The sequence below is a fragment of the Heteronotia binoei genome, chromosome 2 (assembly GCF_032191835.1).
Source record: "Heteronotia binoei isolate CCM8104 ecotype False Entrance Well chromosome 2, APGP_CSIRO_Hbin_v1, whole genome shotgun sequence".
NCBI classification, from domain to species: Eukaryota; Metazoa; Chordata; class Lepidosauria; order Squamata; family Gekkonidae; genus Heteronotia; species Heteronotia binoei.
Window position 1 is genome coordinate 183,962,746 of NC_083224.1, and position 24,400 is coordinate 183,987,145.

Below are 24,400 nucleotides of genomic sequence, written 5' to 3' on the forward strand. Positions count from 1 at the left end.
ATAGGGTCACCATTTGTTTGGAGTGATTAGCCGTGCAGTGTGTGTCTCCAGACCAGAGAAATACATTCCAGTCTACCATTCCGAACTATTTTACAGCCAATGTTCCCTCTAAGCTGAGTGAGTGTGAGCTAGCTCGCAGTTTTTAAGCTTCCAACTCACACATTTTTGCCTTAGCTCAGGAAAAATGGCCCTCGAGCAAACTAATTTATACAGTAGCTCACTACTTTAATGCCAGTAGCTTCTAAAGCAGAATTTTTGCTCACCAGACTCCACAGCTTAAAGGGAGTATTGCCTACTACAGCCTCTACGGTACAATGACAGTTCTCTTTCACAAGCACTGGGGTGGGGCGGGGGAGAGAGCAGCCCTTTTCTTGCACACAGAGAGCCTGAACAGCTTCTCACCCACAACAATACAACATCTAATTTGAACACGGACACTGGTACCAATGCTCACAGTAAAAACATGGACAATGGTATCAGAGCTTGCAGTAAAACCATATGCCAACTTTGCTGCCACATACACCCAGACAACACAATCACTGGGCCTACTTCACCATCTCAGGCTTATTCCCTTGCTCATCTTCTAACATTGTGCCATTAAATACCAACCATGCCCTATGGTTCTCTATATAGGACAGGAAGGACACACCTTACGCCAAAGGATAAATGGACGCAAATCTGACATCAAGAATCACAAGACTGAGAAACCTGTAGGAGAACAACCTTCTAGGACATTCAGTTGGCGATCTCCAAATAGCTGTTTTATCCAGGGCTTTTTTTGGTAGAAAAAGCCCAGCAGGAACTCATTTGCATATTAGGCCACACCCCCTGACCACCATTGTTCCACACAGGGCTTTTGTGTAGAGAAAGCCCAGCAGGAGCTCATTTGTACATTAGGCCACACCCCTGACCCCAAGTTGGCCAGAACTGTGTACTTGTGTGTTCCTGCTCAAAAAAGCCCTGGTTTTATTGCAAAGGAACTTCAAGAACAGACTAGAAAGGGAAACTGCTGAGTTACAAGTTACTATAACACTCAGAACAATGGAGCCCCTCTGGACTTAACAGGGATACTGGTTTCTTATCCTACTAAATATGCTAATATAATTCATTCCTGAAACTGTATTCTCTCCAATCTTCCAGAACGGCTGCATCCTCTTATTCATTTGGAATAGTAGACTGGAATAATAGATAGTAATGTAATGGATAGTAGAATGTAATATAACAGGGGTGGCCAACGGTAGCTCTCCAGATGTTTTTTTGCCTACAACTCCCATCAGCCCCAGCCAGCATCGCCAATGGCTGGGGCTGATGGGAGCTGTAGGCAAAAAACATCTGGAGAGCTACCGTTGGCCACCCCTGTAATATAATATAATGTAATATAAACTAAGCTGCTGCTGCTGCTTCTTCTACTACTACCACCACCACCACCACCTTTGATGAACCGCCCAATCCTGGCAATTTGCTAGTTTGCTGCTTACCCTCTGCCTATATGTATAGATTGGTAACTTCCATTTCAATGTATCTGAAGAAGCATGCGTGCACACAAAATATCTTGAATATTTGTCGGCCTTTAAAGGTGCCACTGGACTCAAACTTTATTCTGCTGTTCCAGACCAACACCGCTACCCACCTGAATCCATCTTCCAGGTGTAGAGACAGTCTACCTGGAAAAAGCAGCTGCTGTTGCCTTCAACGCCCTGCTTGTGGGCTTTTCTGGGGGGGCATTTTGACTAGCTTCCTATGGGAAACAGGATGCTGGACTAGGTCGTTCCTTGGTCTGATCCAGCAGGGGGCTTCTGACATCCTCAGTTTCGTGAACAAGCAGAAATTCCTTATTCTGTGCCACGTGGGGGCGCATTTCTACAATAGCTGGTTCAGAAGGACTTCAAGAAAAATTCACATCTGAGTGTCAGGAATTCACAGAATTAAAAAAACAACAACCCCACACCGGTAGTTATGTCACTGAACCAGAAATACAGTCCTGAAATAACCAGAAATACAGTCCCAAATTCCTGTATGATAGGATGGGCACTTTTGACATGGTTTAAAATCCAAATATAAAGGTAAAGGTAGTCCCCTGTGCAAGCACCAGTCATTTCCGACTCTGGGGTAACGTTGCTTTCACAACGTTTTCACGGCAGACTTTTTGCGGGGTGGTTTGCCATTGCCTTCCCCAGTCATCTACATTTCCCCCCAGCAAACTGGGTACTCATTTTACCGACCTCGGAAGGATGGAAGGCTGAGTCAACCTGGAGCCGGCTACCTGAACCAGCTTCTGCTGGGATCGAACTCGGGTCGTGAGCAGAGGGCTCTGACTGCAGTTCTGCAGTTTTACCACTCTGAGCCATGGGGCTCTTAAAATCCAAATATAGCTTGAGTCAGTTTTAACTCTGATTTGCAGGGTGGCTCAGGGGCATAGCCAGGACTTTAAAAGTCAGGGGGCTTTTTTAAAAATCGGGGGGGGGGGCGTAATAGGGGTACCCTTTCCCATCCACTGTGGGGGTTGCTGCTTCTCAGAAGCTTTCTGGGGTGGGGCAAAAGTTGGAGGCTCTGAAAGTGGCCAAGTCGAGGTAGCCAACCCTAAACCTTTGGAATCAAGAAGGTTACTGTAGCTTGCATGTAAGCAGGGGGTTCCAGTTCAGGCATCTTTAACCAGGACTGAGGGGCAGCTGGCTAACAGCTGGCTAAAAGGGGGAAATCTCATTGGGCTCTGGCCGACAGAATTGTCGCTGCTTGCAACTGAGCCCCTTCTCTCCTCTGTGCTCCTCTTGCTTGGTGACTCCCGCCACTGATGCTGTGCCAAGTTGTGGGTTCAGGAGTCCACAACGTGGTGCCTATGGTTAGCGTAATGTCCATCAACCCCTTTCCTGGTGCCCCCAAGTTTTTTTTTAGAAAGGAGGTGGGGCCAGCGAGGCTTTTGCTCAGCAGGTCTTTTGATTGGCCCCTGGAGGTTTGATTGGCTATGCCGTTTTAAACAAACATTGCTTCAGGCACAAGGATCTTCACTGTGCGACTGAAGGGAAGCTATGGCAGTCATTTAGTGGCTGGCTCCACTTCCTGTGTCAGGCTGAAAAAGGTCAGGGTATCAGCTGGATACTCCATTATTCCCTATGGAGACCAATTCCCATAGGGTATAATGGAGAACTGATCTGCAGGTATCTGGGGCTCTGGAGGAGTTGTTTTTTTTAGTTAGAGGCACCAAAATTTCAGCATAGCATCCGGTGCTTCTCTTCAAAGCAACCCCCAAGTTTCAAAGAGATTGGACCAGGGAGTCCAATTCTATGAGCCACAAAAGAAAATGCCCCTATCCTGCATTATTTTCAATGGAGGGAAGGCATTTAAAAGATGTGCAGTCCCTTTAAATGCCCAAAACCACCTTTGGAGTTCAATCAAGCTTGTCACACCCTCGCTCCTGGCTCTACCCTCAATGTCTCCTGGCTCCACCCCGTAAGTCCCCCAGATATTTCTTAAATTGGACCTGGCAACCCTACCAGGAACTAGGGTTGCCAAGTCCCATTCAAGAAATATCTGGGGGCGTTGGGGTGGAGCCAGGAGACTTCGGGGGTGGAGCCAGGAGACCTTGAGGTAGAGCCAGGAGCAAGGTTGGGACAGGCATAATTTAAAGGGACCACACACATTTAAAGGGACCACACATCTTTTAAATGCCTTCCCTTCATTGGAAATAATGAAGGATAGGGGCACCTTCTTTTGGGGCTCATAGAATTGAACCCCCTGGTCCAATCTTTTTTGAAACTTGGAGGGTAGTTTAGGGAACTGGATCCTGTGCTGAAAAATTGGCACCTCTACCTTAAAAAACAGCATTCCCACCCCCCCACCCCCAGCCCCATATACCCGTGGATCAATTTTCCATTATACCCTATGGGGAATCGGTCTCCATAAGGAATAATGGGGTGCTCATCGGATGTTTCCCTCCCTCCCCCCGCTTTCTGATGACCCTGAAGCGGGGGGAGGGCTTCCAAACCAGGGGATCGGCAACCTCACCAGGAACTTCCCAACCCGGAGTTGGCAACCCTTCGGCTTCTGTCTCCGCTAGCCCGGGAGACGTGAGAAAAAGGTGTTTCTGAGCCTGGGAAGACGGGCGGCTCCGGGAAGGACAGGCGTTCTCTCCGCCCCAGGCGACCAGCCGCCGGCTGCCTCCCTTTCCGGGGGGCTGGGAGTCGAGTGAAGCGCCCCCCTCTGGCAACCCGGGGGGCTGCTTCTCCGCCAGCTCTGGTAGCGCCGCCAAAGCCGCTGAGAGTCATCGCCTGCCTGCCCCCACCAGAGGCGCGCTGCCTGCTGAGTCGGTGCTTGGCTGCTGGCAGCCTGCGAGTCCCACCGAAGGCACCGCTCGGGACGGCCCAGACTGGCAGAGGGCCCTGCCCTGCCCTACCCTGCCTGAAGACGCTCCACTCTCAGCTCCCACCGGTACCCCCCAAGGGCCACCTGGAGTCCTGCCAGATTTCGCATGGCTTGCCAGACTGCAGAGATCAGCTCCCCTGGAGGAAATACCGACGCAAAATTGGGTTTCAGCGTCAAAGGAGATTGAGGGACACAAACCGCTGAAATGGTGGGAGCACAGCCAATCCCCAAATATTGTAAGGGCATTTTGCACATTTTAAAAGCGTGTAAACGTACAGGAGAGAGCCTAGTGGCGCAAAGTGTTAAAGCTGCAGTACTGCAGTCCTAAGCTCTGCTCGGGGCCTGAGTTGGATCCTGGCGGAAGCTGGGTTCAGGTGGCCAGCTCGAGGTTGACTCAGCCTTCCATCCTTCCGAGGTGGGCAAAATGGGTACCCAGTGTGCTGGGGGGAAAGTGTAGATGGCTGGGGAAGGCAATGGTGAGCCACCCTGTAAAAAGTCTGCCGTGAAAACGTTGTGAAAGCAGCGTCACCCCAGAGTCAGAAAAGACTGGTGCTTGCACCCTTACCTTTAAACATGCAGGCCGCATTCTGGGCAGGAGGTCACAGGAGTGGAACTCCCGAACTTCTTTGCTTCCGGGCTGTAGTGTTCAAACCCTCTGTGAGCATTTTACTGAACTCCTAAGATTGGAAAAACTTTCTCATATCCCGCCCCCCCCCCCCCAAAAAAAGGGAAAATAACCAAAGTATATAAAGCAAACAGATGGAAATCTTCATCATACCACTGCGGCCACATAAGAGAAAGTAATTTTAAAAGTGTGATGGGAGGAAGCTTTTATCACAGTTCTAATTCCAGAAGCATTTTAAGGTAGATGCTGAGCTGACATAATTTAGTTCACCTTCCAGTGATGCCTTGGCGGGGAGGGTGTGCCATATGCAAATGAGCTGTGCTGATGAGCCCTGGTACCTGTCCTCCTATGAAATCACCCCTGCGTAGACCCATGTAAAATTCATGTGAAATTATATCAGTGGTTGTGTATATCAGCCCCCTGTAAGAAATGGCAGCTCTGAAGGGCAGGCAATGTGGCTGCGCAATAACCTTGACGCGTTACCTTCCCTTTTCAAAACCCTGCCTTCCCAGACGTCCTGCATTTTCCCAAGCTGGAGTTGGCAACCTTAGACCTGACTTTTTAAAAGTGCAAGTAACTCACACTGGGCTCCTCCCAGCCTAGTTGTGAAATTGCAGGGTGGGGAGACGGGGTTGCAGTTTGAGGGAGAGAAGGGGCTCATGGGCATTCTGGCCTGTAGGCCCGTGAAAAAACCCTACATTTGAGCCAGTTTGTGTGTTTTGCAAATAAGGGAGATCTGAATGTCTCAGACTGAGAGATGACCCAGGCTGGAAGGAGGATGCTTCTCTGCAAGAGTCCCTGCTCTGGCATGACTGCTTCTAACCATCCTCTACTGGGGCGGGTGCAGTTCCTCAACAAAGGTTGACACAGTACTCCCGAAGCAGAGGCAGCAGAATTACCATGGAAAGAGACTGCCTGGTGCGACTCTGCATGATTCAATGTGCTGGACTTGCTCGCTTCTCTTCTGCAGAGGTACTGGGGTGGATCATTGGTTACCCCCAGAATGGTGCTACAGGTGAACCTGAATCCATCCCTGGGACTCAGTGCCATTTTGAAACCTGAGTGTGCGTGTGCTTTAACTTTTAGAATTGTAGTGGATGGCTTGATCTTTCTGGGTACTATGGCACTAGGGAATGTCCCCCCCCCCGCCCCAGTTTCAGATCTTTAAAATGCTCTTCATCCCCCTCCCCCCTCCCACTGCGATACCCAGCAGCGTCAGACAGGCCCTGGCAGCTATTTTAAATGCAGACCCAAAGCCTACGATCAAGCCCTGGTATTAGTGGAAGCCAAGGCTCATTTTGTAGCAGGAGCATATTAGGCCACAATTCTCTTGGAGCTGATAGTAGGTCCTGTACTAAGAGCCCTGTAAGCTCTTGGAGGATTGGCTACATCAGGGGTGTGTGGCCTAATATGCAAAGGAGCTCCTGCTACAAAATGAGCCCTGGGAAGCCCACTAATACCTGGCCTGATCCCCATCTTTGCTGGATTGCAACATCCATCTTTGCTAGATGGCAGGTAAAGCGTTGAGGAGACTGTTGCATCAAACCAAGCTGGGGAGGGAACGGGTATTTCAAACATCACAACCTGAAACTTCTCAGAGTCTTCGTGGAGTTGTCCTGCCAAGTGGAATTAAAATGATTTAGATCTGCTGCCTGGCATCAGGAAAATCTTGGTCCTTCATTCCCCCATCACATTGAATACTGAGCCCTTGCCATGGGGCAAACGCCATCTGGCAAAAGAGAAGGTTGGTCCAGAATAGCTGGTTTTCTGTGCTAAGGGCCATCGAGGCCTCCTGGCTTTCTAAATATGGAAAAACAAACAAGGAACCCGATCCTGATCTGGCCCACTGCATATGGTGGGCTGAGGCACTCTTCTCCCCCCACCCCCTGCTTCTTTTCGAGGGTCAAGACAGCCATGGGCACCGTGTTGGGGTCCCCCTGTTGTAGATTGTGGCACAATCCACTGGAGGGGTCGTTTAATGTGTGGGGTGGTAGCTGAGGGCTCTTCTCTCTGAAAAAGCCCGTGGCTAAGAATCCTGCCTGCCTGCCTGCCATTCCACTCCCGCCGTCTTGCCCATAAAACCCCACCCTTTGCTTCATGCCAAAAGTCAGTGCCGTAAATGCAGCATTATTCACTCAGCGCTGACCTGGATGGCCCAGGCTAGGCTGATCTCATCAAAGCTTAGAAGCTAAGCAGGGTCAGCCCTGGTTAGTATTTGGATGGGAGACCACCAAGGAAGTTCAGGGTCGTTATATCGAGCAGGCAATGGCAAATTGCCTCAGTTCATCCCTTGCCTTGAAACCCCTACGAGGTTGCTGCTGTAAGTCCGGTGTGGCTCAACAGCACTTCCCACCACCAATTAACTCAGAGTCTGCATTGTGTTCCCATTCATATTATTCCACCTGCCCTTCCTAAACTCCCCAAAGGCATTTTGTTTCGGGAAGTTTTTATGTGGTTTTCTCCCTGTCTTGCCCCCCCCGCCTGGTGTTTTGTTGATATCTTCTGCTAGCTGACTTTTGTTGCAACTGAACTCTGGCACAGCACAAAGGAATGGCCACGAGGAACAGCTGAGCTCTTGCAAAGTTTACCTAGCTCAATCGATACGGTGGGGAAGGTAAATCTGTGGTGTCTTGGGATTGGGTACGTGGCAGGTTGGATGTGATTTAAGAAGTTTGGATGGAAAGATGCTTCTTTGGAAGTCGTAGTGCCGATCGCATGCGTTAATCTTCCTTCAGACAGTACTTCTGGTAGGGTTTATTTACCTTTAATCTGCTGCTTCCTCCCTCACCTTATTAGGTATACATTGCTCCTGGATTCTTGCAAAGCATGAGGGAAGAATATGCAAGAGCTCACCTGCTCTTTGCATATTCTTCACTCATGCTTTGCAAGACTCCAGGAGCAATGTGTACCTAATAAGGTTTACTTCTCTTAGAGCAGAGATGCTAGGGACAGGTTTCCTGGCAGGGCTATCTTTTTGAGCTAAGTTTCCCAGGGAAACTGCCTCTCTCCCTTGCAAAGGATCGAGAAGGAGCATCTAGACTCTGCTTTGATTGAGTAGCTGAGCTCTTGCAATGTGTATGTGCCTCAATAAACCATGGCAATAGCAAATGTGGGGTGCCTTTAGGTTAAGCAAACTGATGTTTTGATATAGTTTATGAAGTCTGGATGGAAATGGAGGGAAATCTTCCTTGGGAATAAGGGTGAATGGGTTCAGTGTTATATTGTACTTGGCAAACTTTCCTTACTGGATATTAATGACAGTGCTTATTTAATTATTAGACTAAATGCCCCAGGAGACAGGAGGGAACATTTTAACCTTCCAGGATATTCAGTTGCTGACCTAAGAGTACCAATTCTCCTACAAACACATTTCAAAGGGAGAAAGAGAGACTGCTGAATTGCAACTGATTTCGCCATGCCTATTATTCCTCTGCATCTCACACCTAATCCAATTATGCCCGCTATTGTCATTCACCTGCTATTTGTCATTCAGCATCTATTCTGAGATCAGTCTACTTCATAAGGACAGATGGACAGACATTCTAGCTGTATCCGAAGAAGTGAGCAGTGACTCATGAAAGCTCATACCCTGCCACAAATGTTGTTAATCTGTAAGGTGCTACTGGACTTTTGTTCTTACATTCCCCAGGAAAGGTTTTGTTTTCGCTCACCATGATTGTATCTTTATTCCATTCATTCATTCATTCATTCATTCATTCATTCATTCATTCATCCACTCTCTCTCTCTCTCTCATCTACCTACCTACCTACCTTTTGTTCCTAGACTTCAAAGAATTTTCTCTTGCAACTTCTAACTTTTCTTCTCCATAAAATGAGGAACAATGGCCTTTTGTTGTCTTCAGGGCTTTTTTTTGGAACTCATTTGCATATCAGGCCACACACCCCTGACCCGAATACACTGCTATAGAATTTCCAAACCTCTAGAATGCCCTACAAAGAAGAAATGTCTTTTTTCTTCCAGGGGTTTAAGCTTGTGATATCATGTGCACTGATTGTCCATTCCTAAGAATTGCCCTAAGAGAGCCAATGTGGTGTAATGTGGTGTAGTGGTTAGTCTAGACCAGTGTTTCCCAATTGCAGGGTTGTGACCTGGTACCGGACCAGGGAAGCCAAGAAAAGCCAAAGCTAGGTCAGCCCCCAGCAAAGCTAGCCCCGCCCTGTCTCTGTGTCGTGCAGAGAGAAGCTGGGCTGCCTCTCTTTCCTTCTCCCCCCCTCCCACTGTTTGAGAGAAAAGCTGGAATCCACTGGCACTTTAGACCCATGAAGTGTTCTTCAAGGTATGAGCTTTCATGTGCCTTGCAGTATGTTCTTTTGGGGAGATTTCCGTGGGAGGCCTGGGCAGCAAAGAACGGGGTGTGTGTGTTTTTCAGCCGGGAGGGGTGGGGAGTGGGCATTCCAGTAGCTATTTTTTTTTTAACCAAACGACCCCTGGGCAGAATTGTTGCTGGTTGGGGTCATCTGATGATGAGGAAGGCTTTTTTTTAAAAAATCACTTTCTGCCTCACACCTCTTACTCTCACTCACTCACACAGAAATCTTATAGAAGGCCACCTGGCTACAACTGGAAGTGCCAACATTTCATTGGCAGAGCTCCTATGTCTGTAACAACAATATGATGAACAGAAAAGTTTCATCCAGTAAAAATGGAAGGAAAGGAAGAAAGGGAAAGAATGAAATGGAAGGAAAGGAAAGGAAAGACATGGAAAGAAAGAACATAAACATAAGAGGAGCCGTGTTGGATCAGACCAGTGGACTATCCAGTCCAAAATTCCCCCATACAATGCCCCAAAAGCACCAGAATGTTCACCAGTGGGGCCAGGGCACTAGAAGCTCTCCCACTGTTGCTTCCCCCCCTCCCAGCACCAAGAATACAGACAGAGCATCACTTGCAGGGAAAGAAAGAAAGAAAATTTAAAAAAAAATTAAACTCCTCCTGTAGATATTAAAAAGGATGAAAGTAGTTCACTGGCTAAGTATCTGCACAACAGGTTGCTTTTAAAGGCATGGGAAACACAGCTAGTAAAAAGCTGCAAGTCCCTCCTTTTTGGGATAACTGCAAAAAAGCTTGTATGAACTTCATATAACTTGAAATTAATTCATTAATTGCAGTACAATTCTCTGCTACCTTTCACAGCAAATTCCCAGTGTTTCAACCAAAGAAAAGTATGAAAAATGGCTGTTGAAAGATTTATACCCTGCCTTTCTCCCCCAGAGGATTCCCAAAGCAGCTTGCATAGGTCTCGCCTCCACTGTATTCTCATTATAGGCCTGGCAAGGTAGATTAGGCTGAGAGCGTGTGATTGGCCCAAAGGGTTCCAGTAGTAGCAGCTGAAGGAAGGGCCTACTAAATGTGTCAGCATATTTTGAGGTAGAGCAGCTGCCATGGCCCAGTGTGGGTGGTACACAATGCTGGTATTCCTGATGGCAATGGCAACAGCACTTCCAACTGCATACACTGGACAGTGCTGTTGAGGAAGGGGTGTGTAGGTGGTGCAGGCAATTGAACATAGGCATTAGGAGTGCTTGCAAGCTGGAAAAGAATACACAGATAGGTGCATGCAGGTGCCGGGGTGAAAGAGAGGACTGCCCACTTTCCACCCCCATTTTGGCTCAGCATGAGTTTCAGAGAGATTTTTCTGAAAATAAATTTACCTCCAAAGTAGAGGCAGGTTTGGGGGAGTGGCCTGGAAGTGCCATCACAGGAAAAGGTGGAGTTTTGGTTCAGTGTGCCCCAGAAGTGACATCACTTGGTCCTTGACACCACAGGAAATGACATAATTCCTCTCTCCCGGCTCCACCCCCAAATTTTAGTGGGCCACGAAGAAGAAGTGTACAAATAACCAGGCCACTGGAAAGAAAAGTTTGGGAAACCCTGGTCTAGTAGCCCAGTAGCCCTGAGTAGCCCAGGGAAGCCCAATCTCATCAGAACTCAGAAGCTAAGCAGGGCTGACCCTGACAGGTACTTAGATGGAAGACCTCCAAGGAATACCAGCAGTCGGGGGCAGGGGCAAGCTTTATTCAGCCACCTCTCTGAATATCGACCGTGCCCCCAGTAGGGGTCAGTTACCAGAGGTCGACATGACACATGCACATGCACACAAACATGAATATAAAAATATCAACTCACCCCCCAAAAAGACTGTCAGACTAGGATCTGGGAGACTCAGGTTTAAATCTTCACTCTGTCATGGAAGCTTGCTGGACAGCTTTGGGCCAATCACACGCTCTCAGCCTAACCTACCTCGCCAGGCCTATAATGAGGATTCAGTGGAGGAGAGACCTATGCAAGCTGCTTTGGGAATCCTCTGGGGGAGAAAGGCAGGGTATAAATGAAGTCCCTGACCCTGTTATGCTTCGGGGGAAAGATTTAGGATGAGGTGTGGAAGTTGTCATTCTTGAGGATTCAACCCTTTCTCTCAAATACATTCCCTAAAGGGTGTACATTTATGCACAGGCAGGGCTTTTTTTGTAGCAGGAACTCCTTTGCATATTAGGCCACACACCCTTGATGTAGCCAACCCCCCTGGAGCTTACAGTAGGCCCTGTACTAAGAGCCCTGTAAGCTCCTGGAGGATTGGCTACATCAGAGATGTGTGTGGCCTAATATGCAAATGAGTTCCTGCTGCAAAAAAAGCCCTGTGCACAGGCAATGTGCAACCTGCCGTTCCACATGCTGCAGTAAAAAGGTAAAGGTAGTCCCCTGTGCAAGCACCAGTCGTTTCCGACTCTGGGGTGACGTTGCTTTCACAATGTTTTCACGGCAGACTTTTTTGCGGGGTGATTTGCCATAGCCTTCCCCAGTCATCTACACTTTTCCCCCCAGCAAGCTGGTTACTCATTTTACCAACCTCGGAAGAATGGAAACCTGAGTCAGCCATGAGCTGGCTACCTGAACGCAACTTCCGCCGGGATCGAACTCAGGTCATGAGCAGAGCTTGGACTTCAGTACTGCAGCTTTACCACTCTGCGCCACGGGGCTCTGTACATGCTGCGGTAGGTCAGGCTTATTTGCAACAATTAGCATGATACCTTGTTCTAGGACTGGCTGGTGCATAGCAAATTAATGCAAGACACCACTAGGATGTTTGGGTACATGTTGATAGATCAGAATGGGCAGCTGTGTTAGTCTGTCTATAGCAGTACAAAAAACTCCAGTAGTACTGTGAAGACTATCAAAATTTGTGGCAGGGTGGGAGCTTCTTCAGGTATAGCTAGAATGTTTATTAAAAAGGTAAAGGTAAAGGTAGTCCCCTGTGCAAGCACCAAGTCGTTACCCCTGGGGTGATGTCACATCATGACGTTTTTGTGGCAGACTTTTTTACGGGGTGGTTTGTCATTGCATTGTTCTTATAATTCACTGCCACAGGAGGTGGTGGCGGCCACAAGTATAGCCACCTTCAAGAAGGGTTTAGATAAAAATATGGAGCACAGGTCCATCAGTGGCTATTAGCCACAGTGTATGTGTGTATATAAAATTTTTTGCCACTGTGTGACTGAGTGTTGAACTTGATGGGCCGTTGGCCTGATCCAACATGGCTTCTCTTATGTTCTTATGCTCCCCAGTCATCTACACTGGGAACTCATTTTAACGAACTTGGAAGGATGGAAGGTTGAGTCAACCTCAAGCTGGCTACCTGAACCCAGCTTCCACTGGGATTGAACCCAGGTCTTGAGCAGAGCTTGGACTGCAGTCTGTGCCACAGGGCTCCTTAGAATGTTGATTACATGTTTGTTAATGAAGCATGTAAGAATGCAGCGGCCGTGCAGATTTGAATCTGCCACTTCGCTTGCTGTAGACGAAGCTCTTAAATACGATACTGCATCACACAGCTGAGCTATTAAAAGGGAAGTCGGTGCTGCATGGAATAGACAAACAGCTCCAAAGGGGGTTTGTTCTTTTTGTTAAAGGACAGACTTGAAAAATATAACCACTCCATTACAAAGTGTCTTCAGCATCAGGGCCAGCCCTGCCACCGGACAAATTCCTAGGACGCCAGCCTTCTGTGGGCGCCAGATTGGGTGCCTCCCCATGTGACTGGGTTATCAGTGCAGAGGGGGGTGCCAGACGTTAGCCTTGCCTAGGGTGCCAGACAGTTCAGGGCCAGCGCTGTTCAGCACCAGACCAAAATGTGAATGTATCTCCATTTAAGTTTTGCCTTTATCAGGGCTTTTTTTGCAGCAGGAACTCCTTTGCATATTAGGCCATACCCCCCCGATGCAGCCAATCCGCCAAGAGCTTAAAGTAGGCCCTGTACTAAGAGCCCTGTAAGTTCTTGGAGGATTGGCTACATCAGGGGTGTGTGGCCTAATATGCAAAGGAGTTCCTGCTACAAAAAAAGCCCAGCTTTTTTTTTCTTAATATCCCAGTTTTCTCCCCAGTTGGGACTTAAAAGTGGCTTTGAACATGGTCTTCTCTTCCTCCTCCATTTTCATACAGAAACATCCCTGGGAAAGTGGGGCAGGCTCAACGTTCGGGGTGGGCCCAGAGTCACCCAGTGAGCTTCTATGGTAGAAATGGGGATTCAAACTTGGGTCTCTCTGTCCGACTCTCTATCCACTACACCATGCCAGCTCACAGAAGCTCATGGTTACATGGCATCTATGAAATATTGGAGACTCTGATTCCAAAGATTCCTGCCCGTGTCCCTCTGCCCTCTGGTACACATTACTGAAGGCATTTCCATGCCCTATGTACGCTCTCTTTGTTTATCCTCTGCCAGTACTCATCTTCTGCCGATTTAAAAGCCCAAGAGGGTGTTTATTCTTTTTGTTAAAAGATAGACTTGAAAAATACAACTGCCCCATAAAACATCTTCAGTGGTTCAAAACCGGGCTTTTTTTGGTAGAAAACCCCCAGCAGGAACTCATTTGCATATTAGGCCACACCTCTGATGTCGCCGTTGTTTCACAAAAGACTTTCTCTACAAAAAAGCCTAGCAGGAACTCATTTGCATATTAGGCCACACTCCCCAATGGCACCATTGTTTCACATAAGACTTTCTCTACAAAAAAGCCTAGCAGGGACTCATTTGCATATTAGGCCACACCCCCTGACACAAAGCTAGCCGGAACTGCGTTCCTATGTGTTCCTCCCCCCCAAAAGCCCTGTAACTTCAAAATATTGAACATAAGAAGAGCCCTGCTGGATCAAACCAGTGGTCCATCTAGTCCAGCAACAGCTGAAGTAACTGATTGGACACGGTGAGGTTCATGTGCTTGACTTGGGATGTCTGTGTTTCCACCCCACCTCCCTCCATTCAGTTCCTTTCTTTACCCAAAACGTTTCAGTCTTCCTTTTATTCCACTTTAAAAGGGAAACTTCTAAAATTAATTCTGGAACTGGGCATGCACAGTTTGCCAGAGGGTCTGGCTTTTAAAATTTCTCCCGCCATCCCACCATGTTACTGCTACATGTGTGAACGCATAACAGCAGCATCAAGAGTCTCTTTGAATGGCGTTCTGCAGTTGCGCCCGATGCGCTGCAGCACTTTGGTAAACCCAGGGCTTTTTTCATAGCAGGAACTCCTTTGCATATTAGGCCACCCCCTCCCCCCCCAAAGTAGCCAATCATCCAAGAGCTTACAGTAGGCCCTGTAAGAAGAACACAGTAAGCTCCAGGAGGATGGGCTACATCATGGGGGTGTAGCCTAATATGCAAATGAGTTCCTGTAACAACAACAAAAAAAAGCCCTGGATAAACCAGATGAAAACAGAACAGTATGTTGAATCCAGGGTTTTTTCCCCCTGGGGGAATGTGCTGCAACAGAGTCCTGGAACCTCTTAGTGGAAACAAAAGTATGAAAAAAATGTCTGAAAGTTCATGAGGGGCACCAGGGGAATATGACAGTCTTTGTCCAACAAAGTATATTAAAACGCAGTGGCTTTGAGGTCAGCGGTCAGCGACAGGTACCAAAAGCAAGACCCGAAAAAGAACTGAGGAAGTCGGTGGGCTGTCTACATTTGGTAACTGCTTTAAAGTAGAGGTAAGTCCATAGCCCATTAAAATAAGATATTTTTTTTTTTAAAAAACACCCATGTGTTTCTCCTTTATTTCCCTCTTGTGAGTTCCAGCACCACTTTTTCCATGAAAAAAGAAGCCTTGGTTGAATCACACCGAGATGGAATTTTTATCAAAGCGTGCATTAACGTCTGTAATTGGGGCGGGGGGGGGAGGGGGGAGAGATGCAAAGGAATTCAAAGAACTGTGCAGCAATCTGCACCTGGACAATATATGCAAATATAAATAATCAGGGTTTTTTTTTTTGCAGCAGGAACTCCTTTGCATACTAGGTCCCGCCCCCCTGCTGTAGCCAATCGTCCTGGAGCTTCCAGTAGGCCCTGTAAGAAGAGCCCTGCAAGCTCTTTGAGGGTTGACTATGTTGGGGTGTGTGGCCTAATATGTAAAGGAGTTAGGGTTGCCAATCCTCAGATGGAGGCAGGGGATTCCCCAGTTTGGAGGCCCTCCCCCCAGTTCAGGGTCATCAGAATGTCTGCCGGCCACTCAATTATACCCTATGAAGATCGATTCCCATGGGGTATAATAGAGAATTGATCCATGGGTATCTGGGGCTCCAGAGGGGCTGATTTTTGAGGTAGAGGCACCAAATTTGCAGCATAGCATCTGGTGCCTCTCCTCAAAACACTTCCCATGTTTCAAAAAGATTGGACCAGGGGGTCTAATTCTATGAGCCCGAAAAGAAGGTGCCCCTACTCTCCATTTCCTATGGAAGGAAGGCATTTAAAAGGTGGGCAGTCCCTTTAAAAGTGATGGGCAAAACTCCCTTTGACGTTCAATTATGTTTGTCACAACCTTGCTTCTGGCTCTACCCCCATGTCTCCTGGCTCCACCACCAAAGTCTCCTGACTCCACCCCCAAAGTCCCCAGATATTTCTTGAATTGGACTTGGCAACCCTAAAAGGAGTTCCCGCTACAAAAAAAGCCCTGCAAATAATGAACCAAGAGAGGCTCCTGAACACATTGTTTTCCCCCTTTCAGAAAAAAAAGAGCAATTAATCTGAAACTCCAAAAGCCAAGGGGAAATTTGAACAAGCCTTTTGGAAACTTCCCTATCCCAGACACGCATAGAGAGAAAAGCTAGCTTCATTCCCGGCACAGAGATTGCACTTCGAGTGTCTCTGGGAACTCCTTCCTGAAGAGACATTAACAAATTTAAACAAGGCTTCTCCTAAAGGCAACAGTGATTGGTGGAAAACAAGAAATCAGGGCTGTGCCTGGTGTAATGAAAGGCATGAAATGTGGGAAAGCACTTGGTCTAGATGTGCCCATGGCAATTTCTTGAGGCTGAGAAGCTTTTGAGGTTGAGGTTCTAACAGCGTGTGATTATTAATAAAGATGACATTTGGCAGCTGCAGTTTCAGTGTTCCGAAGGCATCGGGTGCTTTATCTCAATGGCAATCCCTCCAGCATCCCTTGCAATGGATGCTAGCATTATTGCAAAGCCAAAGTGATTTGCCCACGTGAATCTGTGGGACGGGTGAGGCCTCAGCTGGGAATCTCGATCGCAGAAGAACTAAATCGCAGAGCAAGAATAGATGGGGTAGGAATATGCAGGTCTGTGCCACCAATTGTGTATGAATGCTGATGGAAAGGGCAAAATTGTAAGTCTCCAACACGAGAAAGGAGCAGCCAGGGCTTTCTTTGTAGCCGGAACTCCTTTGCATATTAGGTCACACACCCCTGATGTAGCCAATCCTCCAAGAGCTTACAGTGCTCTTAGTACAGGGCCTATTGTAAGCTCCAGGAGGATTGGCTACATAAGTAAGTAAGTAAATTTTTATTTATACCCCACCCTCCCCGCCAAGGCAGGCTCAGGGCGGCTTACAGGACATGATACGCAATCATGATATCATGATAACAGATAAAATCAATAACAGTATAAGTACAAATATAAATTATTATAAAAAGTTAAAACAATACAATAAGGGGGGGTGGCCTAATACGCAAAGGAGCTCCTACTACAAAAAATAAGCCCTGGGACCAGCCCTCCCCAAAGCTTTGAACTGGATTCCTTAATGGAAGTGAAATTAAATCCACACAGCCACAAACGTGCCTATTGCAGGCATACAGTGATCGTTTTGATTGTCGGGCAGAGTGATCCTTATGTATTTATTTTATTCGATTTTTAGCCCACCCTTCCCGGAGAACAGGCTCAGGGTGGGTTACATCATAAAAACAATCAACAGTAAAAACAATCAAAGACCAATTTAAAATATATGAAATCTAAAACAACAGAGTGACCATAGAGACTAAAATGGCAGGTTCTGCCTCACAGACATGGCCTCTTGTCCAGGTCCAGCAGAGCTTATAGAACTGGGATGGAATGAAGGTAACAAGTGACGTCCACTGCCTCAGCTGAAAGCCTGGCGAAAGAGCTCTGTTTTACAGGCCCTGCGGAATTGGAGCAGATCCCACAGATTACTTTGGGCATAGAATGTGCAAACACCCTGACAATCACAAATCCTATAGAATACTGGGAAGCTAATCTTGGGCCAAGGAGAGTAATCATTGCAGAAGTCAGTGCCTCTGAGCATAAACAGAGGACCTTCTTTTCCCCGAAAAACTAGAACGAAATGAGAACTCCCTAAAGTTTGGCTCCAGATCCTGGGTTTGGTTGACATGACTTAGCATCAGGACCAACCCACTACAGCGAGAGGCAAAAATAACATTGCCTCTGAGTTTGTGCAGAGTTTCACTATGTCAATCTGGGCTTAATTTGAATGGGAGTCTCTTGCAGAGGCTCAGGCCCCAGCCCTTGTTTTTGAAAGCAGTGGTACCCAGCCTACCCACCCACCCCACAGAGTATCTCCTGAGATATACACATACACAGAGAATGCTTAAATTATATTTTTATAGCTTTTTGTCGGAATTAAAATAAGCTCAAGCTATATTATGTTCAAGACTGTAACAATAAGAATTGTCTCTTTTTCAAAGAAACCCATACCCATCTTTCTGCAAGAGACATCTGATGGGAAGAGCAGTGATTCCTTCAGCGATACAACAGGCAGCCTCCTCTGTGAAGCAGGTAAATTCTGCTGGGTGCATGCATCAAGAGTGATTGAATGACCCAGTGGCATTGTGTACTAAGACTAAATTGCTAGCCAGCATCAGAAGGGCATTGGGAGAAAGCAAAGTCAGAACAGTCGATTGGGCAGAGATGCGACAGGAAGCCTCCTTGGAAGGCAAGTAGTTTGGCTGCATCTCTTCATTGGCAGGGGCTGAATGATCTGATTACATTCAGCGTGCAGAAATGTTGCATATTATCAGAGTAACATTAAGCAAAAAAAGTCTGGGGCATTGACTCATTCAGAGATGCAGTGGATGGCTCCCTTTGAGGGCAGACAATTCCTCTGCATCTCGGCATCAGGAGTGATTGAACAATCTAATTCAATAGCAGAGAGTCAGTGGGAGGAAGAATGCTAGGGCAGTGACTTGTGCAGAGAAGCAACAGACACCAACTCTTTGGACAGACGGTTCTTTTATCTGAGTGACTGAATGATTCAGCAATCCCCTGTGTGTACAAATTGTGCATATGACTGGTCCACAGCAGAGAATCACTGAAAGAGGCAAAGCAGAGACTCAGGCTGAGATGCTATGGGCATTTGAGACAAATTATCCTGTTGCATCTCTGTAGCAGGAGTGATAGGAGGATCCCCAGTGCACCTGATGTTCCTGGCCCAAAGCCAAGTTTATTTAAAAGGAGTCAGTGTCAGAACAGTATATCATCCAGAGACGCAGCGGGCAGCCTTTCATCTTTGAATTCCCAGGAGCCTATCATGATTTGTTTCTCCTCTCGCAGGGCACAAGACAAGACTCGTTAGACTTGTATTTATTTCCACTGCGGTGTATTGCAAGCGCAAGCCAGACCATATTAATGGAAGCCGGCGGGGATCTCCCCACCCCATCTTACCGTGTTGTAGTATTCAGCGATGTACTCTGAGTGCTCGAAATTCCCTTCGCACCAGTCGACTTCGGCGCTGAGGTAGGCAAATATGCTTGGCATCTTGACACCACTTTTGGGGGGAGGGGGAGAGACAAGAGAAGACCAGTCAGTCAGTTGAACCTTACTTGAAAAGCAGATTAAAGGGGAACCTGTCTGTCAAGATCTCCCATCTCCCACCTCCCTTCCTTTTTCTTTTTTGGGTATTTTTTGTATTTTGCATGCATGCTTGCCTGGAACTCATGCCGACTTCTGGTAACCCCTGCCGGGGAACTGTGACCGTTCGGAGAAGTGAACATAAGAAGATAAGAGAAACCATGTTGGATCAGGCCAGTGTCCCAGCCAATCCAACACTCTGTGTCACACAGTGGCCACAAAAACCAGGTGCCATCAGGAGGTCCACCAGTGGAGCCAGGACACTAGAAGCCCTCCCACTGTTGCTCCCCCCGAGTACCAAGAATACAGAGCATCACTGCCCCAGACAGAGAGTTCCAACAATACACTGTGGCTAATAGCCACTGAGGGACCTCTGCTCCAGATGTTTATCCAATCCCCTCTTGAAGCCGTCTATGCTTACAGCCGCCTCCACCTCCTGTGGCAGTGAACTCCATGTGTTAATCACCCTTTTATCGGTTCCTTTTATCAGTTCTAACCCGGCTGCTCAGCAATTTCATTGAAAGTGACTCAATGACAGCCTGCCTCTGCCTCCCAACTCCTGGTATTCCAAGGAGGTTTCCCATCCAAGTACTTTCCAGGGTCGGCCCTTCTTGGCTGCCAAGATCTGATGAAATTGGGCTTGCCGGGGCTATCTAGGTTAGGGCGACCTCTCCCATACCTCTTTAACCAAATCGAAGCACACGCCCACGTGACTTTCTTTTTCGGATGCTGACAAGCCAGGATAACCACCTGAGCAAGAGTTCTGGGTCGCTCCAAAGGGCGCCTGTTCTTTTGTCTACCAGGGCGGGTTTCCAATAACACAGAATAGCTTTTTCAAAGGGTGGATTTCTTTCCTTTTTTTTCAAACGTGAAAGATCGAAAAGGCGTCATCCGTTCTTAAGCATTTACTGGTGGAGTCTATAGGTACAAACTTCACAGGTATGCACAGTTCCCTCGCTCTCCAGAATGGAAAAAGTATCTGACCCTCAAAGGCAGGGAGAGTGACGGATGGGCGACCACCTTTGCAATCGGAATGCAAGCTTTCTTGGAAGCAAGGCCCACTGAAATCAGGGGGACTTGCTCCCGCACAAATTCAAGCCAGAGTGGGTTGCATCTGGCTGAGTTTCCACTGCATTTCCATTCCAGAAAGAAAAAAAAAAATTAAGATGATGCTATGAAATCAGTGCATCTTATCAGCAGTGGAGGTCATAGTATCATCTTCCTAAAAATGATCCCCTGTCGGTAAGGCTTATGGCAGGGGTGGCCAAACTTGCTTAATGTAAGAGCCGCATAAGAGACATGTCAGATGCTTGAGAGCCTCAAGACATGACCATGAGATGGATGGATGGAAGGAAGGAAGGAAGGAAGGAAGGAAGGAAGGAAGGAAGGAAGGAAGGAAAATAGATGGAGGGAGGGAGAGATGGAAAGAAAGCAACTATAACTTTAAGTGCATTCTCTAAGCCACCAGCTGGCTTGGCTTGGAGAAGTGAGCCAGTTTGGTGTAGTGGTTAAGCATGTAGATTCTTATCTGGGAGAACCGGGTATGATTCCCCCACTTGCACCTGCTGGAATGGCCTTGGGTCAGCCAGAGCTCTCGTAGGAGTTGTCCTTGAAAGGGCAGCTGCTGTGAGAGGCCTCTCAGCCCCACCCACCTCACAGGGTGTCTGTTGTGGAGGAGGAAGATATAGGAGCCACATGTGGCTCCCAAGCCACAGTTTGACCACCCCTGGCCTATGGAATAAAACGACTTTGTTCTGTCCTGGGCAGCCCAGGCTAGTCTGATGTCGTCAGATCTCAGAAGCTAAGTAGGGTCAACCCTGGTTAGTATTTGGCAAGGAGACCACCAAAGAAGTCCAGGCTCGCGATGCAGAGGCCAGGCAGCAACAAACCACCTCTGCCCAACTCTTGTAACTCCTGTGGGGTTGCCATAAGTCAGCTGCAACTTGACGGCTCTTTCAAGCGCTGCTTCTGAGTTGACTGGTTTGAGGTTGCTCCCTAATTTTGCTTCTGTATCATGAAGATTCTCTGGTTCTTGCAGCTGCTGATGCGGGAGGATCCTCAGCAGCAGCAGAGCATCCCCCCAGCTGTCACCCCGCAGCCTTTGAGCACATAGATCAGGCAACAGATTGCTATCATGCACAGGTGGCCAAACTGTGGCTCAGGAGCCACATGTGACTCCTTCACACACTGTGAGGCTCTTGTAGCCCCCACCACCCTGTTGGCCAGCTTGGGAAAGGCATTTCTCTCTTTAAATCACTTCTCCAACCCAAGCCAGCCAGCAGCTTGAAAAATGCATTTAAAGTTAAAGTTGCTTTTTTTCCACCTCTACCTCTCCCATCTATTTTCCTTCCTTCCTTCCTTCCTTCCTTCCTTCCTTCCTTCCTTCCTTCCTTCCTTCCTTCCTTCCTTCCTTCCTTCCTTCCTTCCTTCCTTCCTTCCTTCCTTCCTTCCCTCCTCCTGCCTGCCTGCCTTCATTTAAAGTTAGAGTTGTTTTATTTCCACCTCTATCATCCTCCTCCCTCCCCCATATTCCTTCCTTCCTTCCTTCCTTCCTTCCTTCCTTCCTTCCTTCCTTCCTTCCTTCCTTCCTTCCTTCCTTCCTTCCTTCCTTCCTTCCTTCCCTCCCTCCCTCCCTCCCTCCCTCCTTCCTTCCTTCCTTCCTTCCTTTTTTCCTTCCTTCCTTCCTTCCTTCCTTCCCTCCTCCTGCCTGCCTGCCTGCCTTCATTTAAAGTTAGAGTTGTTTTATTTCCACCTCTATCATCCTCCTCCCTCCCCCATATTCCTTCCTTCCTTCCTTCCCTCCTTCCTTCCTTCCTTCCTTCCTTCCTTCCTTCCTTCCTTCCTTCCTTCCTTCCTTCCTTCCTTCCTTCCTTCCTTCCCTCCTTCCTTCCCTCCTTCCTTCCTTCCTTCCTTCCTTCCTTCCTTCCTTCCTTCCTTCCTTCCTTCCTTCCTTCCTTCCTTCCTTCATCTGATGCTTATTCTACGTAGCTCTTACGTTAAGCAAGGGTGGCCACCCCTGCCAAGATCCTCACTGTGCTGTAGTGATCCGCAGTGGCTCAGATGTGGGCTGGACTGGGGGAAATGTGCACCTTCTGGTCCACGTGGCCTGCAAAGGCTCTTTGCTGTGGTCTTTTGAAAAAGATCCCATCAAACCAGGTTAGGGACTGACCATAGCAAAGCAGGGGAAACCCAAAAAGTGGACAATTCGGGGAAGGCATAATCTGGATGCTCCTCCCCCCTAAAAAATACCCCCCCTGCTCCTGTTGGGATGCCAAAAGAGAACTAAAATCTCCTTGCAGAAACATCTTTTGTCTCCGATTCAGTTGCTTAGTGAACTTTTCACTGGTGGGGGACAGATTTGGCTCCTAAACAGCGTTCCCTCTAAGCTGAGTTAGTGTGAGCTAGCTCACTGGTTTTTAGCCTCTGACTCACACTATTTTGTCTTAGCTCAGGGAAAATGGCCCCAAAGCAAACTAATTCATGTACCACTTTAATGCCAGGAGCTCCCAAAGTAGAATTTTTGCTCGCAAGACTCCACAGCTTAGAGGAAGCATTGCTCCTAACTCCCTTTGCAGGAGGATGTATCCTGGCTCTCAACCTGTTTGTCACCCCGTGGTTAAACCCAGGCAACCCAGAAGAGGGGTCACAAAGAGCCGTGGGTCATAGACCTCTGACCGGCTTTGCTTGCTGTGTTGCACAGTACAAAATGTTGGCCAAATCATTGCGGCCCCTGAGAATCTCCTTTCTAAACAGCCTCAGAGGCTTCCAGACAGAGTTGAAGACTACCAAGGTTGGTGATGCCTGAGAAATTGTACACACCTGGGAATAATGCCCATAGCACTGAGAATATCTCAGGGTAAAGAAATCAATTAACCAGTATGATAATAAAGGTAAAGGTAGTCCCCTGTGCAAGCATCATTTTTTCTGACTCTAGGGTGACATATGAACATATGAAGCTGCCTTATACTGAATCAGACCCTCAGTCCATCAAAGTCAGTATTGTCTACTCAGACTGGCAATGGCTCTCCAGGGTCTCAAGCTGAGGTTTTTCACACCTATTTGCCTGGACCCTTTTTTAGTGGAGATGCCAGGGATTGAACCTGGGACCTTCTGCTTACCAAGCAGATGCTCTACCACTGAGCCACCATCCCTTCCCAAAAATCTGTGTTTTTCACTGGCTGCCTGCCAACAGCTCTTACTAACTTCTATTGTTTGACAAGAGTGTGAGTGGCCGAGTTACATGGAACATATGAAGCTGCCTTATACTGAATCAGACCCTCAGTCCATCAAAGTCAGTATTGTCTACTCAGACTGGCAACGGCTCTCCAGGGTCTCAAGCTAAGGTTTTTCACACCTATTTGCCTGGACCCTTTTTTAGTGGAGATGCCAGGGATTGAACCTGGGACCTTCTGCTTACTAAGCAGATGCTCTACCACTGAGCCACCATCTCTCCGCATCACGATGTTTTCATGGCAGACTTTTTACGGGGTGGTTTCCCATTGCCTTCTCCAGTCATCTACACTTTCCCCCTAGCAAGCTGGATACTCATTTTACTGATCTCGGAAGGATGGAAGGCTGAGTCAACCTTGAGCCAGCTACATGAACCCAACTTCTGGCGGGATCAAACTCAGGTCGTGAGCAGAGCTTAGGACTGCGGTACTGTAGTTTCAACAGTCTGTGCCACGGGGCTCTATGGTATCATAATGCCCCTATATAAATCAATGGGGCGGCCTCATTTGGAGTACTGTGCGCAATTCTGGTCACCACAGCTCCAAAAAGATATCCTAGCATTGGAAAATGTGCAGAAAAGTGGAACTCGAATCAGGGCTGGCCCTAGACTGTCAGGCATCCTAGGCAAGGCTAACTTCTCCCCCTCCACACACTGGTAATGTCACCAAGTCACATGGGAAGTGCCCAATTTGGTGTCCCCAGAAGGCCGCCGCCCTAGGCAATTGCCTAGCTTGCCTAGTGGCAGGGCTGGCCCCGCCTAGAATGATTAAAGAGTTGGAGCACTTTCCCTAGGAAAGGTTAGTGCTTGGAGCTCTTTAGCTTGGAGAAATGATGACTGAGGGGTGACATGGTAAAGGTTTACAAGATTATGCATGGGATAGAGAAGGGAGAGAAAGAAGTCCTTTTCTTCCTTTGTCACAATACAAGAACTCGTGAGCGCTCTGTGAAATTGCTGAGCAGTCAGGTTAGAATGGACGAAAGGAAGTACTTTTTCACCCAAAGGATGATTAACACATGGAATTGACTGCCAAAGAAGGTGGTGGCGGCAACG

At 47.8% G+C, this 24,400-nt stretch overlaps 1 protein-coding gene and 1 non-coding gene across 2 annotated transcripts in view; both read right to left on the bottom strand.

Annotated features, from left to right (window-relative positions):
- The window catches only part of ACER1 (alkaline ceramidase 1), a 47,413-nt gene that overhangs the window by 17,379 nt on the left and 5,634 nt on the right, over positions 1-24,400 (bottom strand). The window contains exon 2 of the mRNA XM_060232651.1: positions 18,934-19,036. Within this exon, the coding sequence (XP_060088634.1) occupies positions 18,934-19,036 (103 nt within the window). The remainder of the gene's footprint in view (positions 1-18,933; positions 19,037-24,400) is intronic.
- On the bottom strand, positions 23,498-23,570 carry TRNAT-AGU (transfer RNA threonine (anticodon AGU)). The gene has a single exon. It is a non-coding gene; the product is annotated as a tRNA-Thr (tRNA).